Here is a 15,970-nt window from a genome sequence, read left to right on the forward strand (position 1 = left end):
CTCCAACTGAAAATTTTTCAACCTTAGTTTCACACAATTCTAGCCTCTTCTGATGATCCACAAGCTGAGTTTCATGAGTCTACAAATTTAAGGCAAGCAGTAGAAACCTGCATCGATAGTTAAGCAAACTGTTTGGCTAGACTTTTCCCCAACCCCTCGATAGCCACCCAAATAGCGTCAAGGGTAATTACCCCTGGTTTAGTTAACAAAACTTGAGCCTCAAAGCTCCCAAGCATAGCTGCCCAACATCCAGTCTGACCTCCATCTCAGATATCCTAATCTCCCATCAAAGGGGAAAGACACTGAAGGTTCTTGCTGTCTGCCAAACCCAGCGGCGCTGCACCTCTCTACTCCATCCAGGCCTCTTGTTGCAATGTCGTCAACTGCCTGCACCCAATCCAACACTTACCCGGCATCTCCGCAAGAGGTCTACTTGGAGCCCTTCTAACCTCTGGACTTAATGATGTCTCCAATGCCAGGGAGGCTGGCAACACATACATCCTCGCTTCTTCTTTCAAAGGCTCGCCTCCAAAGGAACTAGGTATTTGGGGCTCAGGGTAGACTGAACAGTCAACTGGACAGAAAGTAGACATGGGATCAACAGGGACTACCCAGATCCTTCCTTCCCATTTAAACCATAGCAAATGATAAAGGTAAATGTATGAAAAAACGCAAACATCCATAAAGAGCGTGTTAGTTCCAGTCTGCCACCTTACTCTAGCCCTCCCTCCCCTCTTCCCTGCCCAAGATAGAGTGTAAAAGCTTGACAGAATCTCACTTGGATGAGAACTGCTAGAGAAAGTATCCAGGTTTTAATTTACTTTTGTTATCTCCAGCAATAATAATAGCACAAATTAGCTCACTCACCATTTCTCCACCAAATTTTACAACTCCTGAAGGAAAATTCTCCTCCACATTTTTTTTGTTATTGTACTTCTAGAAAGTTCATGTATACCTGAAAGGCAGAGGCGTCACTATGAGGAGGCCAGTGGCCTCTCCCCCACAAAAATTATTCATTACCCCTCTGCCGCCCCAGCCAGGGCGCACCTTGATGGAGGAGCCACCAGATGGAGTAGCAGAGCTGGTGGGGATTCCCAGGAAACTGAAGCCGCAAGCAGGAGGAACAATGGGAGCCTGTCCCTCTGCTCTGCTTCCTCCACTAAGGTGCCAGTGCCATGGATACATTCAAAATGTGTGAGTCAGAACAACTTCTTGCTGTTCTCATGAGATCAGGATCAGGAAGTTCTGGCCCACAAATTGCAGGGTCAGCACCTCACTGGAGGAGGTGGAGCAGTAGGGAGCTAAGGGACGGGTTTCCGCTACTTAGCTAGTCTGAGTGAGGATGAAGAGGCAGGGGACAAATGCTGGGAGAATGGTGTGGAGAGATGAGCAGATGAAGGGGGGGAGGAGGAGGAGGAAAGGGAAAGGCAGGAGCAGATATTGTGGATGGGAGGGCAGGAAGGGAGCAGAGGCTGGAGGAAGGAGAAAACAGGGACAAAGTTAGATGGGGACTCAATGACTGGGTCAAAGAACAGAACAGCACACACTCAGAGATTGGCTGAGTACTGGAAGAAGAGTGGAATAGGAGGATAGCGGGGGACTAGGCATGTGGATGAAGGCAGAGGTTGAGCCAGGATGCAGAAGGATAGGGACAGGTGGAGAGAAGATGTGAAGGAACTGAAGAGGCCGGGGAAGGCTTGAGAGACAATTGAAAGGGACAGAGGATGAGAGACAAAAGAAGGGTATGAGAAAGGGTGGAAATAGGGAATGCAAGTCTTAGTAGTGGGTATGAGATAGAAGAAAGGGAATGGAGGCAGGGCAGGAGATGAGGCTGGTGGCAAGAGGCAGAGGAATGTAGATGAGGGCTTGGGAGGGAATAAGAGGCTGGGGAAGAAATGAGAGGAGGAATAGGAGGACATTGGGGGAGAAAGCATGGGAGATGGAAAGCAGATAGGTAGGTCAGAAATGAACTGGATGGGGGAGAGGAATAAAATCTAGCTGAGTAAGCAGAGAGGCAGATGAGAAATTAAGGAAAACAAAATGGAAAGATCTATGTTACAGATGTAGACATGGATGGAGAAGAAACAGAAAATAGAAATAAGGCCCTGAAAAAGGACTTGGGAGAAGACTGACAAGAGAATACGAAAAAGAGAGAGGCAGGACCAACCTGATCAGAAAAATAACATTATCAGATAACAAAAAACATTTCTATTTTCCAATTTTAGAGTGGAATATGTTTGGAATGTGCATTTTTATATCTTTTTATTTTGCTCAATACAGGAAGAAATGCATTTCTTTTACTTTCTTCAGTGTTTCATTGCTAAACTAGTCTGGTTTCTTGGGTTTCTATTTCACTTTTTGTCTGCATATTTCTCTTTCTGATTTGTAGTCCTTTATTCTTTATTAGGCGATGGCTTGTTCTGTTTTCCCAGGAGTTGGTGTATTGCATTGTTGCCGTCTCATAGGTAGGGTAGGTGCTGTTTAAGTTTTGGGAGTTTGTGCTGTTATGATGTGGATATGAAAGGCTCCTAATGTTTATTTTTGCAGGATTTTGTGTTACTTCACAAAGTAAGTGGAGGAGCAGCTTAGTGGTTAGAGCAGTGGGCTGTGAAGCCAGGGATCAAATCCTGCTGCTGCTCCATATGACCTTTGACAAGTCATTTCACCTTCAACTGCCTCACCCACAAAACTTATTGGGGACAGGGAATACCCAGAGAACCTGAATGTAATCTGTTTTAAGTACCCGAAATGTGCAAATGTAAATCTAATAAATAAATAAATAAATATGTCAGTTGAGGGAATCTGTGTTGCAGAGGTGAGACCACAATTTGAATAGAATTTTTGTGCATGCCGAGTTGTTAAGTGAAATGTCCTAGTTCTACTCTGCACCCACTGGGGAATTTTCTGTGGATCTGGAGTGTAACAGAACTGGAGGTGTAGGGTTTATATTGAGATTCTGGCCCTTCCTGTATAGTCTCTCCAGATTTCACTCTCATGTAGAAGAATTGGCGGAATGATGCTCTCAAATAATCTTAATGATAGGTTTACTGGGAGGCTGAAACTAATTAAGGGTTTCTTTCTTACACAGAAGGCCCTTAGGATGTCTTTTGTAGCCAGTTTAAAGGCAGAGGGCTCTACTGTAGAGGTGGACATGGCTAACTCCCAATACCTAATATGCTTCCTTGTTGCCCCCCTTCTCCCCCTGCGCTGGACGGATGTTGGCAGAAGCCCCATAGACGAGGATATGATACAGAGTTGAATTCTTCTCATCACCTGTAGACCAACACTTCCAAACCCTCTTTCCAGCAGGATTCTAGAAGGCTGCAAAGTCTACAACCTCTGTCTAAGCTCCCTGGCATGTCATTTTTCATTTCTGTTGTCTTTTAAAGGTCATTCTTAGTTGAAACTCCACAGGGAAGTGAAGAGGAGGAATGCATGCGGAGATATTTATTAGTTTGGAAAATGCAGGCAGGACAAATGGGTCTTGGAATCTTCCCTTCTTCCTGATCCCTCGACATTTCCTTATTTTTGCTCTCCAACATCTCCAAGCCATGAAATGGGGAAATGGACCACAAGGGGTGTGGGAGAGAGGGCAGGTTTGACTGAATTGGACTAGATGCCTCTTATGCTGTAGGATAAGACTTTTTTGTTTTGGATCAAATGCTATTAACCTTAATATGGAGAATTTAATTCTCTACTTTCCAAAGCACCAAGAAATGAAAAAGATGACCAACTTCAAAATATTGGTTTTTTTTTTTTGTTTTTTGTTTTTTTTTTTTTTTTTTTTTTTTTTTTTAACAACCCTTCACAAAAACAAACAAACGAATTGGGATTATTGTTCTTTGTCAGACCAAACATTGTGTTCGACTTCCGAGAAGAACCTGTGAGTACACACAAAACCAGGAAATACTCTTAACTCAACCAGAATCAAACTAAAGTTAAAACTGATCTTCCAGCACTCATCCCAAGGTTTCTTTTGTAAATGAGGAAGCAGCTACAGCTTATCCAAGGAGCTCTATGCTGCTGTTTACCAAATAAAATGGAGCCTTTTCTCCACCCTGGGAGAGGATGGATCTCATCAAGCATTGCATTTCTCTGCTGGCGTTATTTTGCAACCATTACAGCTCACGGTAATGCAGGCGGGACAGTTTTCAAAGCTATTTATCAGGTAAATGGCAATTTCCGTGTGTAAATCTGAAAACCTTCCCTTCCTCAACACAGCTCGAAGCAGACGCAATGACCCACAACTCGTGTATTTTCAGCCACGTGAAGAGCAGGCATTCCTGGGGCCACACTCTGGGGCAGGATCGGAAAACGACGTGCAGAGACTGTGCTTCCAGGTCTATCTGCATGGCAAAATCCACCAGCACAAAACGCAGTTGAGCCGAACCACTTGTACTCTGTTCCCGTGGAAAGTTTCAAGCAAAAGTGCACACATGCCTTCTCTTTGAAAATTGGCACAATGTCTACAGGCAAAAATTAGCCACGGACTTTGCCAAGGTGGACGGTTTGACAATGGCTCCCCGAATCATTAGAAAGACAGGCACGTTACTTACACTTTGGGTTGTACCATCCTCAGGTGTCAAAAGCTAAAAAGAAAAACTCCTAAAATAAATGATAAAGTGTTTCATTGGATGTGGGTTCTTGCTTGCAATTTTTCCATCATCTACTCAGAGTAGCTTGCATGAACAATGGGATCTCTCATGGTGGGAACCCTATTCTGTTCTCCTTTGTCACCTCACAACAACTCTCCTTCACATCCTCAGGTGGCTTCTCTCTACAAGGAGAAAAAGGCCCTCCTTCTGACCTGCAGGATCCTCCAAACTACTGTGGCACCTAAGCTGCTGAGGTTATGACACTCCTGTAACAGCGAGTCCATAGCACAGAGCGCGGGCATTTCACACAATGGTCAATAACGTGCCCCCAGCCAAAATATTACAAAGCTGCACCTCCCCACCAACTTACCCAGACTTTTCCGTAGGTCATCACACTGGCTGATGTGAGGGAACTTGAGGATTTCCTTCCACTTTTTACTCCTGCCTTTTCGCTTCCCTCCGCCACCTGCAACGATGGAAAAGGAGAGGAAAGAATGAATTGATGAGGCTAGAGGGGTTAGGTAGCCAGTTTAACAGTTACACAGCGATATGTAGTTTTGTCAGTCAGGACCTGTAACATCCTGGTTCTGAAATATATTAACTCTACATGCCAGTATACCAATAGGCATATTAATCATGTTATGTTCTTCAGAAATTATGCAGTTCTGTCTTCGGAAGGCAGACCCTTTGAAGGGTGACATCTTTTATCAGACCAATGTGCGAATTACTCAAAAACAGCTTTCCAGACCACCTAGGTCAGGGCTTGCCAACTTTTTCTGGGGACCTGACAGGCAGTCTGGTCTCCAGGATATCCAAAATGAATATGCATGGGGAAGAAATTATACATATTTATCTCATGCATATTCATAGTGAATATCCTGAAAACCCACCTGACTGTAGGTTCTCCAAGACACGTTTAGAAACCCTGACCTAGGTACATTCTGCGAGAGCCCCGTGTGTTCCCAAAATCTCAAATACAGCGTCTTAGGCTAATTCTCACAATGGTCCCATGAAAGCTACCATAACCTGCAAGGAAACCAGCTTTCTCCTGGACTAATATGCTCCTCCTACTTTGCAGTATTGCCTTAAAATGTCCAATAGAGTTGCACACACAAGCTTGCTGGGCTGACTAACAACCTGAGTTGATAAAGCAACTTTCAGCCACAGAGTCCCAGTATGCTTGATATCACCATAGCTTATGTATACCCGAATGGGTCTGTCCATGAATCTGTTGGGACAACAGTCCCACACTGGATAATACAGGAAGGGCAACAGGACACAATTTGAAGCTGCAAGAGAGAATCAATTTTAGTACAAAGAAGAACTCTTAGTTCCAGGGTGATCAGGACCACAGGAACACCTAAAGGGTCCGATTTTCCAAAAGCAATATTGCATTCATGACCAAGGCACCGCACAATACTAACACGGCACTCCTGCTAAGTTCCACTTGAGTTCATCTTGGACACGAGCACACCGGGAGACTGAGCATCTATAGCCCATAACTATGCTGCTTCACAGCAACAGACCTAGCCATAAAATTTCATCCTAATGGGGGTCTTTGGGCTGAGCCCACTTGATGGCAGCAGGTCTTGGTGCTTGGCATGGCTGCATTTTGCTCTGCATTGAAAGACTGGGCCGTTGGACAGGAACTGGCACATACACCACCACCCTGGGTCGCTCGCTCATTCCACGTTTCCTGCAGCACCTGTATGTTCTTGCTGACCTTTGCTGTCTGCTCATTTGTGTAAGTAAAGCAGTCCTTCCCTCCCCCCCCCCAGCTCACTTTGTTTCTGCGGTTTCCCCATACAATGCCCTGTTTGACTTAGGCTAGATTTAGCCCAGCAAACAAGTGGCTTAACAAGGGTGGAACAGGGCAAGAAAATCCATACGTGCTTAACTTGGATTGCCTGGAGCCTCAGCACCCTATCACTTCCTAAGCCTTTGTCATCAAGAGCCAACACTCCACCTTCTCTACAACACTGATCAGCACAGCATGGTCCAACAGAACAGCCCCTCACTTCCCACAAATCTACAAAGGGACCCTGCTCAGATACAAAGCACTAAGAGCAAGACAATCAGTACTGCTCAGTACCAACCCTCTCGGGTCATGCTAACAATGCTGCCATGCAGATACTCGGTGCTCTCATTGCATTTAATGATACAGTTACACAGCAGCTTTCATGCAAACATATCCCAAAATTAAACACATCAGAGAGTCCCGATGGCAGGGCAGTGAGCGAGAAATGGATCCGGTCCCATATAGGAGGGGCTGATAAACAGTGCTCTCATTCTCTGATCACATATGGGTTCCAGTGCTCAAGTTCCTCTGATTTTCTGGCCATGTGGCCGTCATATAGTACAACATCATATTCCACCGTCTTATAATCCAGTATGGAAAAATATGAAAATTGACAGATTTATTTATTTAAGAGCTTTTATATACCGATGTTCATGTACTGGTACATATCATCTCTGTTTACACAGAACCAAAGTTGGAAATTACATCGAACAAGAAAATTAGAAAAATTACATCGAACAGGAAAATTGAGAAACAAGATAATTACATAAAGAAGAGCTAACTTCGTGAGAACTTATAGATAAGCTGAGGAAGACTTAAAATTTAAAATATTACAAACAACAAAAATAAGTCAACAAAATTTAAAATTGTGACAAATAGCAGACAACAAACTCGGAGTTACGGCCGACTTAATAAGCATGAGTGCAAATTAAAGTACTGCTAACAGGAAATTTATGTATACGGCTTCAGACATCTGGTGTAATGGGATAAGAAATGCGTGAATCAATCCCGAAGGGGGAGACATTTAAGTGAAGGCTTTTGTAAAAAGCCAAGTTTTGAGCTTCTTTTTGAATGTTCGACTACAGGTTTCTAGACGAAGGTCCGTGGGGAGGGCATTCCAGAGAGAGGGGCTGGCAGTCGAGAATGCTCGTTTCTTTAGCAGTGACTTGGCTGGAGGTGCATATAAGGTACCTAAGTAGCTGGTTCTGATAGGTCTCAGTGATGCGTGGAGATGAAGTGGTTCGCTTAGATCTAGCGAAGTTTGGGAATGAATGGTCTTGTGGGTTATAGTTAGTACTTTGAAGATGATTCTAGATTTAATAGGGAGCCAGTGAAGGTTTTTTAGAATAGATGTGATGTGTTCTCCTCTACTAGAGTTAGAATCCTGGCAGCCGAGTTTTGCAACATTTGTAGTGGTTTGGTTGTGATAGCTGGGAGGCCAATTAGCAGAGAGTTGCAATAATCGATGCAAACAAACTCTGAAAAACAGCACAGGCATCAGCTTCCTCTGGAGCTGCAGACCTCCTGCACATCAATCCAAGGATGACAGGAGATATTCCCTAGGGCTCGACCATACACACCAGCTTTAATGTCATCTTCAACCCACTCTGGCTTGCTTTGCCTCTTTCGTTTCTCTCTCCATAACAGCTATCGCCAGGTGATGAAGACCTCCCCCCCCCCCCCCCCACTCCTATTTCCCAAAGAGGAAGATCTGCTCCATGAATGAAGCCTTCAGAGGTGCTCTTCCATCCCTATGGAGAATGGGACCATAAGTCCCCACCTCCATTTAAGCATGTATATCACTACCAGTGAGCAGCCAACCCCCTCCATCCCTCCCACCTAGGGGTAGGCAACTGACACCATTCTTTTCAGGGCATGTTGATCCAGTCCTGGTTTACCCCACTGCCTGCATGGAGGGCTCGTGCACTGGTACTCGACACTCCAGGTGAACCTTACAGCCTTATGCACCCTCCCCCCCTTCCCCAGACCTCATCACATACAATTAAAATAAAATATGCATTTACAATCAGATTTTACATGAAAAGGAGCATGCTGAAGTAAAAAGAGCATTTAAGACAACATGTATATTATATTTACATATGCTACTCAGCAAAAAGGACATTTGGAACCAATATGGTATTAGGCCTACTTTAACATGTGTTGGGTGTGGACTTCACCCTCAGAAAGCCATGAGTAAACTGAATTACAATTACAATGCTAGCTGCCATCATTCAAACAGTAACAACCCTACCTATGAAAAGGCAATACTACAAATATTATACCAGGCTCTAACATACCATCACAGAAACAAGCCAGGCTGCTATAGATCTCCACACAGAAACTTCACACTAGCAGAATACCTCACCTCAGTCACACATGCAGAACACAGACAGACTCTCTCCAAAAACAAAACAAATAGGCCATAAAGATTAAACAAAAAATACATGCAGACAAAAACCTGAACTGGAAACCACAACAAGCCAGATTCTGTATGCAGTGCCTCAATGGAAAAACAGAAACTTCACCGTTCCTCATAAAACATCAAAAAATTAAATGAAGAAATGTAAAACACCAATCATAATAAAACAGTATAAAATAGTATAATATAAAACAGTATCATAATAAAACAGTATAATAAAAAAAACAGTATAATTAGTTCCTTATGTTAAGGAACTAATTATACTGTTAACTTATGCTTGTTACTGTTGCATTATTCTGTCTTTCCATTCTGCTCCTTGTTATCCCCCTCCCAGTTCACTCTCCCTGTTAACATGTATTTTCAAGCCTTTGTGTTCAAATGTAAACTGGTATGATGTCCCCACTAATACTGGTATATAAAAGTTTCTAAATAAATAAAAATAATAGTAAAATCATACTAATAAAATGAATAAATGTCAAATAGCTGACAACAGAACATCAAATCAGTAAAAACTTCTATATGTTTTTTTTAAATTTCCCAAACACTAATAAAATATTTTAACACACCAGACATATCAACCAACACCCAATAATTAAAACTAAGGCCAAAAACCCCTCCTCCCCATACCTGGGAACTTCTGATTTCCAATACTCTGTGATTGATTGTGGATTAGTGGAAGAGGCAGTCAAACTTTCTCCTCTCTCTCATATATATAAAACTTTCTAATGCTCACATACACACACACACATTCACTCTTCTCTCCCTTCAGAACAAGTGCCAACAGCTGCAGAAGTCTTCTCCTTGGCACCTTCTGCCGACAGGGCAATTCTCTCTCCTTTGTGAGGGCTGACATAACTCTTGCCTTCAGCTATACAGTGTTGCGTCGGAGGTGGACTCTTGGGCTGAGGTGGGGTTGACGCAACCCGTAGGTAGGGACCTACGGGTCCCCACCGTCGGCAGGCAGAGTGGGCTGATGTACGGAGGCCAGCTGGTGCTTCACCAATACCAGCCCTCATTCCCCGCGGGTTGAGCCTTTGGTTGCCGGGGCTAGCTGTACTTAAGTAGGGCTCCGTATGTTGTCGTCTGATGAGGTCGAGCTCAGCCCAGAGACAGTAGGAGAGAGATGGTACAGTCCCATACTGGACAGGGAGTGTCCCGGAGACCCGGGCGCCAAAGGAACCAAGGCAGGCAGGGGGGCGCCCAAGCAAAAGCATGCCAAAGCCTGAATAGGCCAAGTCCAGGACGTAGGCTGAAGAGGCATCATGGAACAAGCTTGAGCCAGGGCTGGCGGCAATCTGGAAGCAGTGGCAAGCAAGGCTGAGGTCTGATCAAGGAGATAGTCAAAAGTAGTCAAGTAATGCAGAGGTCTGGGTCTGGAGAAAGACAGCAACGTGGTCAGACAATGCAGAGGTCCGGGTCTGGAGAGAGGCAACGACATAGGCAATGCAGAGGTCCAGGTCTGGAAAGAATCAACGGCGTGGTCAGGCAAAGCAGAGCTCCGGGCTTGGAGAGAGTCAACAGCGAGGTCAGGCAAGCAGAGTCAAAATCAGTTTAGTCAATCCGATGATGGGAGAAGAGCAGGAATGTAGGAGCAAAGGAATCAGGAACAGGAACACGGGAGTGAGACAAACTCTCAGGAGGCAATGAGTATTCGACCAGTGAGGAGACCTGTTGCAAAGGCAAAGCTAGAGAGCAGAGCTCGGGCTTAAATACCGGTGCTCCGCTGACGTCATCATCCCGGGCCGCAACTCTGTTCCCGCCACGGGCCCTACTTAAGCTTCAGTGGTGCGCGCGCCTAGAGAGGAGTGCGGCGCCGAGTAGCAGAGTCTCTCCACGGGCCACGCAGAGAGGCCCGACCAGGAGCAGTGGAAGTGGTAGCTGAATTGGGAACACCATGGTCTGTAGCTGAGCCGGAGGCACCAGGGGTGGCCCGAGGACAGAGCTGGTGGCCCACCGCCGCCAGGGATGAGGAACTAGGCGCTGGAGTTACTGTAGAGAGGTGAGAGGGCCGTGCCGTGGGTCTGCCTCTGGCGGCACGTGTAACAGTACCCCCCTTTACGACCCCCCTTTGGAGGTCTGGATTTGCCCGGATGGGCTCGATGAAAATGCAGGAGGAGGGTTTTATCCAGGATGTTTCAAGCTGGTTCCCACGAGTTTTCTTCGGGGCCATAACCCTCCCAGGAAAGGAGGTATTCCCACCGGCGGCCCCTACGGTGGACGTCGAGGACATCATGTACCTTGTAGGTCGTATCAGTCTCAGCCACCAATGGAGGTAGTTCAGGAGCCTTTCGTGTGAAGGCCAGGACAGGACCACTGGTTTTAGAAGGGATACATGAAACTTATTGTGGATTCCCAGCCTAGGAGGCAACCGAAGCTGGTATATAACTGGGTCCAATGCGTCGAGTGATTGAAAAAAGGTCCAATGTATCTTGGTGCAAACCTTTGAGAGGGTATCTTGAGCCGGATATATTGAGTGCTCAACCAGACTTTCTGGCCAGGAAGGAATTCAGGGGCCGAGCATCTGTTATTGTCAGCAGATCTCTTGGCCCGGGAAGCAGCTTGACGTGAAGGTTTGTCTGTTCCCATAATGCCTTGAGGGCATCAGCTGTAGCCTGCGCAGCAGGAGAAGGTACAGATAGCAGTATAGGGAATGGTCGCGGTTGCTTCCCATAGACGATGGAAAATGATGACGTGCCTGTAGCAGTGGCGATGTGGGAGTTATGAGAAAACTCCGCCTAAGGAAGGAGCTCAGACCAATTGTCTTGGCGGTCGTTTATGTAGGTGCGTAGAAAAGCCTTTAAAGAGCAATTCATACACTCAGCTTGTCCATTGACTTGAGGGTGGTAAGCTATTGTGGGACTGATGTTAATGCCAAATTATGACAAAGGATGCGCCATTATCTAGCAACAAATTGTGGACCTCGATCAGAGACAGTGTCCTTGGGTAGGCCATGTAATCTGAACATCTGGCGAAAGAATAGGCGTGCCAACTCAGGAGCAGATAGTAGGCCCGGTAGAGGAACAAAATGCGCCATCTTTGAGAATCAGTCTATTGTTACCCATATAACTGTATGGCCATTGGATGGAGGCAAGTCCAAGATGAAGTCCGTAGACAGGTGGATCCACGGTTCCTCGGGAGCTGGTTGAAGCAGACCCCAGGGTCGACCGACTGGGGGTTTTTGTTGAGCACAAGTGTTACAGGATTCAACGTATGCTTTAGCATCAGAGACCATAGTGGGCCACCGAACCACCGTTGGAGCAGCGCCAAGGTTTGTGCTCACCCTAGGTGACCAGCAAACTTCGAGTCATATGCCCACCGGAGGAGTCGTCGGGGCACAACAGTCTTCCCAGTAGGGACTGGGTGAGTTGCGGATAGACAAATACAGGCTGGATCTATTATATGACCAGGTTCTTCCGGAGTATCTTCAGGCTCAAAAGAGCACGATAGGGCATCTGCCTGGAGGTTTTTCTCAGCTGGATGGTAACGAAGTTCAAAGTTGAACCTGGTAAAGAATAATGCCCATCGGGCCTGGCAGGCATTGAGACATTGGGCATGGCTCAAATGTTCCAGGTTCTTGTGGTCAATGAATACAACAAATTTGTGTTGGGCGCCCTCTAACCACGGACGCCATTCTTCGAGGGCCAGTTTAATGGCGGGTAACTCGTGATCTCAGATACTATAATTTTGTTCTGCAGATGACAACTTGCGAGAATAAAATAAACATGGGACTACCGATCCAGAAGCGGTACGTTGGCTCAGGACCACCCCAGCTCCGATCGCGGAGGCATCCACCTCAACCTGGAAAGGGCGATTCGGGTCTGGGTAGTGAAGACAGGACCCAGCCAGGAAAGCTTCTTTGAGGCGGTGGAAGGCTGCGATGGCTTCCGGTGTCCAATTTTTAGTATCTTGGCCCTTATGAGTCAAGGCAGTCAGAGGGGCTGCCAAGGTTGAATAGTGTGGAATAAAATGACGATAGTAATTTCAGAATCCTAAGAACTGCTGGAGAGCTTTAAGGCCCACGGGCTGCGGCCAATCTTGGATTCCCTTTAGCTTGGCAGGGACCATAGAAAATCCTTGTTGTGAAATAATGTACCTGAGGAAAGGCAGTCTGGATTTCTCAAATAAACACTTATCCAATTTTGCGAATAAGTGATTCTCATGAAGGCATTGAAGGACGGTACGGACATCAGTGTGGTGTGTAGCCAGATCTTTAGAAAAGACAAGGATGTCATCTAGGTGTGCCACAACCTTGGTATACAGCAGGTCTCTGAAAATGTCGTTCATCATCCGTTGGAAAACTGCAGGCACGTTACAGAGGCCGAAGGGCATCACCAGGTATTCGTAATGCCCATCTCTGGTGTTAAAAGCCGTTTTCCAAATATCGTCAGGGCGGATCTGTACCAAGCTGTACGCCCTGCATAAATCCAACTTGGTAAATATGGATGCTCCATGCAGGCAATCGAATAGTTCTGAGATCAGCGGCAGAGGGTACTTGTCTTTGCGGGTAATCGAATTCAGGCCGTGGTAGTCAATACATGGCCTGAGAGACCCATCCTTCTTGGTCACGAAAAAGAATCCTGCTCTGGCAGGAGACGTAGAGGGACGGATGAACTCCTTTGCACGGTTTACTTGAATATACTCGGTCATGGCCTTCGTCGCGGGAAGAGACAGAGGATAGGTACGCCCTCGGGGAGGTGTGGTCCCAGGTAGGAGGTCTATGGAACAATCAAACCTCCGAAGAGGTGGGAGAAGATCTGCTTTTTGCTTAGAAAAATACGTCTTCAAAATCCACATAGGGAGCAGGTAGACCTGAAGAAGTGGCAGCCAGAGGAACCACAGGTGGCAGTACCACTTTACACAGACAGGACTGGTGGCAGGTGGAACCCCATTCCACCAGCTAGAGCGAACCCCAATCAAATTGAGGGGAGTGATGTTGGAGCCAGGATAGTCCTAAGACTAAGACTATCCTGGCAGATGCACAGCGAACTGCATATAGCATTGGTTGATGAACCCTCTGCAGAGCTTGGAGTCACCGTTGAAATGCGGGGGTGCTGGTAGGGCCAGCAAGGCCCTAGGCGTGGACGGAGACGGCTGTGGAGGAGAAGGAGCCGGTACTGGAACTGGATTACTGGTTAGGGCATCAAGCCAGGCGTGGAGATGCTCAATGGAGGAAGCCAGTGCCTCAAACTGCTACTGTTCTTGTACTTTGGATGCCAGGCCAGAAATGGCCTAGAGGGCACGCAGATCTGCCGAGTCCATGGCCTTTGCAATGTTGCGCCAGAGGTGGACCCTTGGGCCGAGGTGGGGTTGATGCAACCCATAGGTAGGGACCTACAGGTCCCCAGCATCAGCAGGCGGAGTGGGCTGATGTATGGAGGCCAGCTGGCGCTTCACAAATACCAGCCCTTGTTCCCCACAGGTTGAGCCTTTGGGTGCCGTGGTGGGCTGGATTTAGGTGGGCCTCCGTATGTTGTCGATGAGGAGGTCGAATTCAGCTCAGAGACAGCAGGAGAGAGATGGTATAGTTCCATTCTGGACAAGGTAGTGTCCCAGAGACCCGGGCACCAAAGGAATCAAGGCAGACAGGGGGCGCCCGAGCAAAAGCAGGCCAAAGCCTGAATAGGCCAAGTCCAGGATGTAGGTTGAAGAGGCATTGTGGAACAAGCTTGAGTCAGGGCTGGCGGCAATCTGGAAGCAGTGGCAAGCAAGGCTGAGGTCTGATCAACAAGATAGTCAAATGTAGTCAGGCAATGCAGAGGTCCGGGTCTGGAGAGAGGCAAAACATAGTCAGGCAATGCAGAGGTCCGGGCCTGGAGAGAGGCAATGACGTAGTCAGGCAATGCAGAGGTCCGGGCCTGGAGAGAGTCAACTGTGAGGCCTGGAGAGAGTCAACTGTGAGGTCAGGCAAAGCAGAGTCAAAATCCTTGTAGTCAATCCGAAGAAGGGAGAAGAGCAGGAACGTAGGAGCAAAGGAATCAGGATCAGCGAGGAACAGGAACACGGGAGTGAGAAAACTCTCAGGAGGCAACGAGTACTCGACCAGCGAGGAGACCTGTTGCAAAGCTAGAGAGCGGAGCCCGGCCCTCCGCTGGCCCTACTTAAGCTTCAGTGGTGCACGCGCGCCTAGGGAGGGGCATGGCGCTGAGTAGCAGGGTCTCTCCACAGGCCTTGCGGAGAGGCTCGACATGGAGCAGTGGAAGCTGAACTGGGAACACCATAGTCTGTAGCTGAGCAGGAGGCACCAGGGGTGGCCCGAGAACGGAGCTGGTGGCCCACCGCCGCCAGGGACGAGGAACCAGGTGCTAGAGTTACTGTAGACAGATGAGAGGGCCATGCTGCGGGTGGCACACGTAACACACAGTCCAGTTGATGCTATTGCTGCTTCTGCTCTTTTGGGCCACGTAGCCCAGCCCACACTGCTCGCCTCCTGGGTCCTATTTTCTTCTGGCCCTGTAAGCCCAATCAGCATTCTTGTTGCTTCTTCAGGCCCCACAGCCATCAATGTTGCTCTGCCTCCTTCCTTCCAGCCCTGCAGGTTCAGGCATAGCTGCTTTTTAAAGGTGCATACCCCATCTGAGCCTGCTGCTTCTGCTCCTTCAGGCCCTGTCAGCTGAACCTCTATTACTCTGCCTCCAGATTCCTCCTTCTTTCTTTGAAAGCAATGCAGCAGAGGCTTGGCCAGCATGGCCCGAAGGAGCAAAGGCAGCAGGGCTGATGCCAATCAGGGCTAGTGGAAACACTAGGTGGCCAGCCACAAACCTGTGGCAGACTAGGTGGCCACCTAGTCTGCCTAATACTTCCACTGGCCCTGCCTGTATGAACCTGTAGTTCTGGTATCTCTATTGAAGTCCTAAGAAATGCAAGACTACAAGTCCATTCAGAGAGTGGGGTAAAACCAAGACTGGATCAGACTGCCTGATAATCTGGAGCTAGTTGGCAATCCTACCACATACTGTAGAGACCTTTGGTGCCACAGGAGACATATCCCAGGCACTGTACATGTGCTCTTTTGAGACTATCTGCTATACAAAAAACTCCAAGAGTTGAACATGCTGGACACAGAGGGAGCAAGTGGTCTCCTGCATCACATATATGATACTGCTCCTTGGTCCAGTTACCATGTTATTACAAGATGGTCTGGACATCATAAAACATCTT

The 15,970-nt window shown here is 47.2% G+C and overlaps 1 protein-coding gene across 1 annotated transcript in view; it reads right to left on the bottom strand.

Annotated features, from left to right (window-relative positions):
* Nucleotides 1-15,970, bottom strand: part of LOC115092705 (G protein-coupled receptor kinase 5-like) — a 174,374-nt gene that overhangs the window by 70,697 nt on the left and 87,707 nt on the right. The window contains exon 2 of the mRNA XM_029603914.1: nucleotides 4,966-5,061. Coding sequence (XP_029459774.1) covers nucleotides 4,966-5,061 — 96 coding nt within the window. The remainder of the gene's footprint in view (nucleotides 1-4,965; nucleotides 5,062-15,970) is intronic.

Source organism: Rhinatrema bivittatum, chromosome 5, assembly GCF_901001135.1.
Source record: "Rhinatrema bivittatum chromosome 5, aRhiBiv1.1, whole genome shotgun sequence".
Lineage (NCBI taxonomy): Eukaryota > Metazoa > Chordata > Amphibia > Gymnophiona > Rhinatrematidae > Rhinatrema > Rhinatrema bivittatum.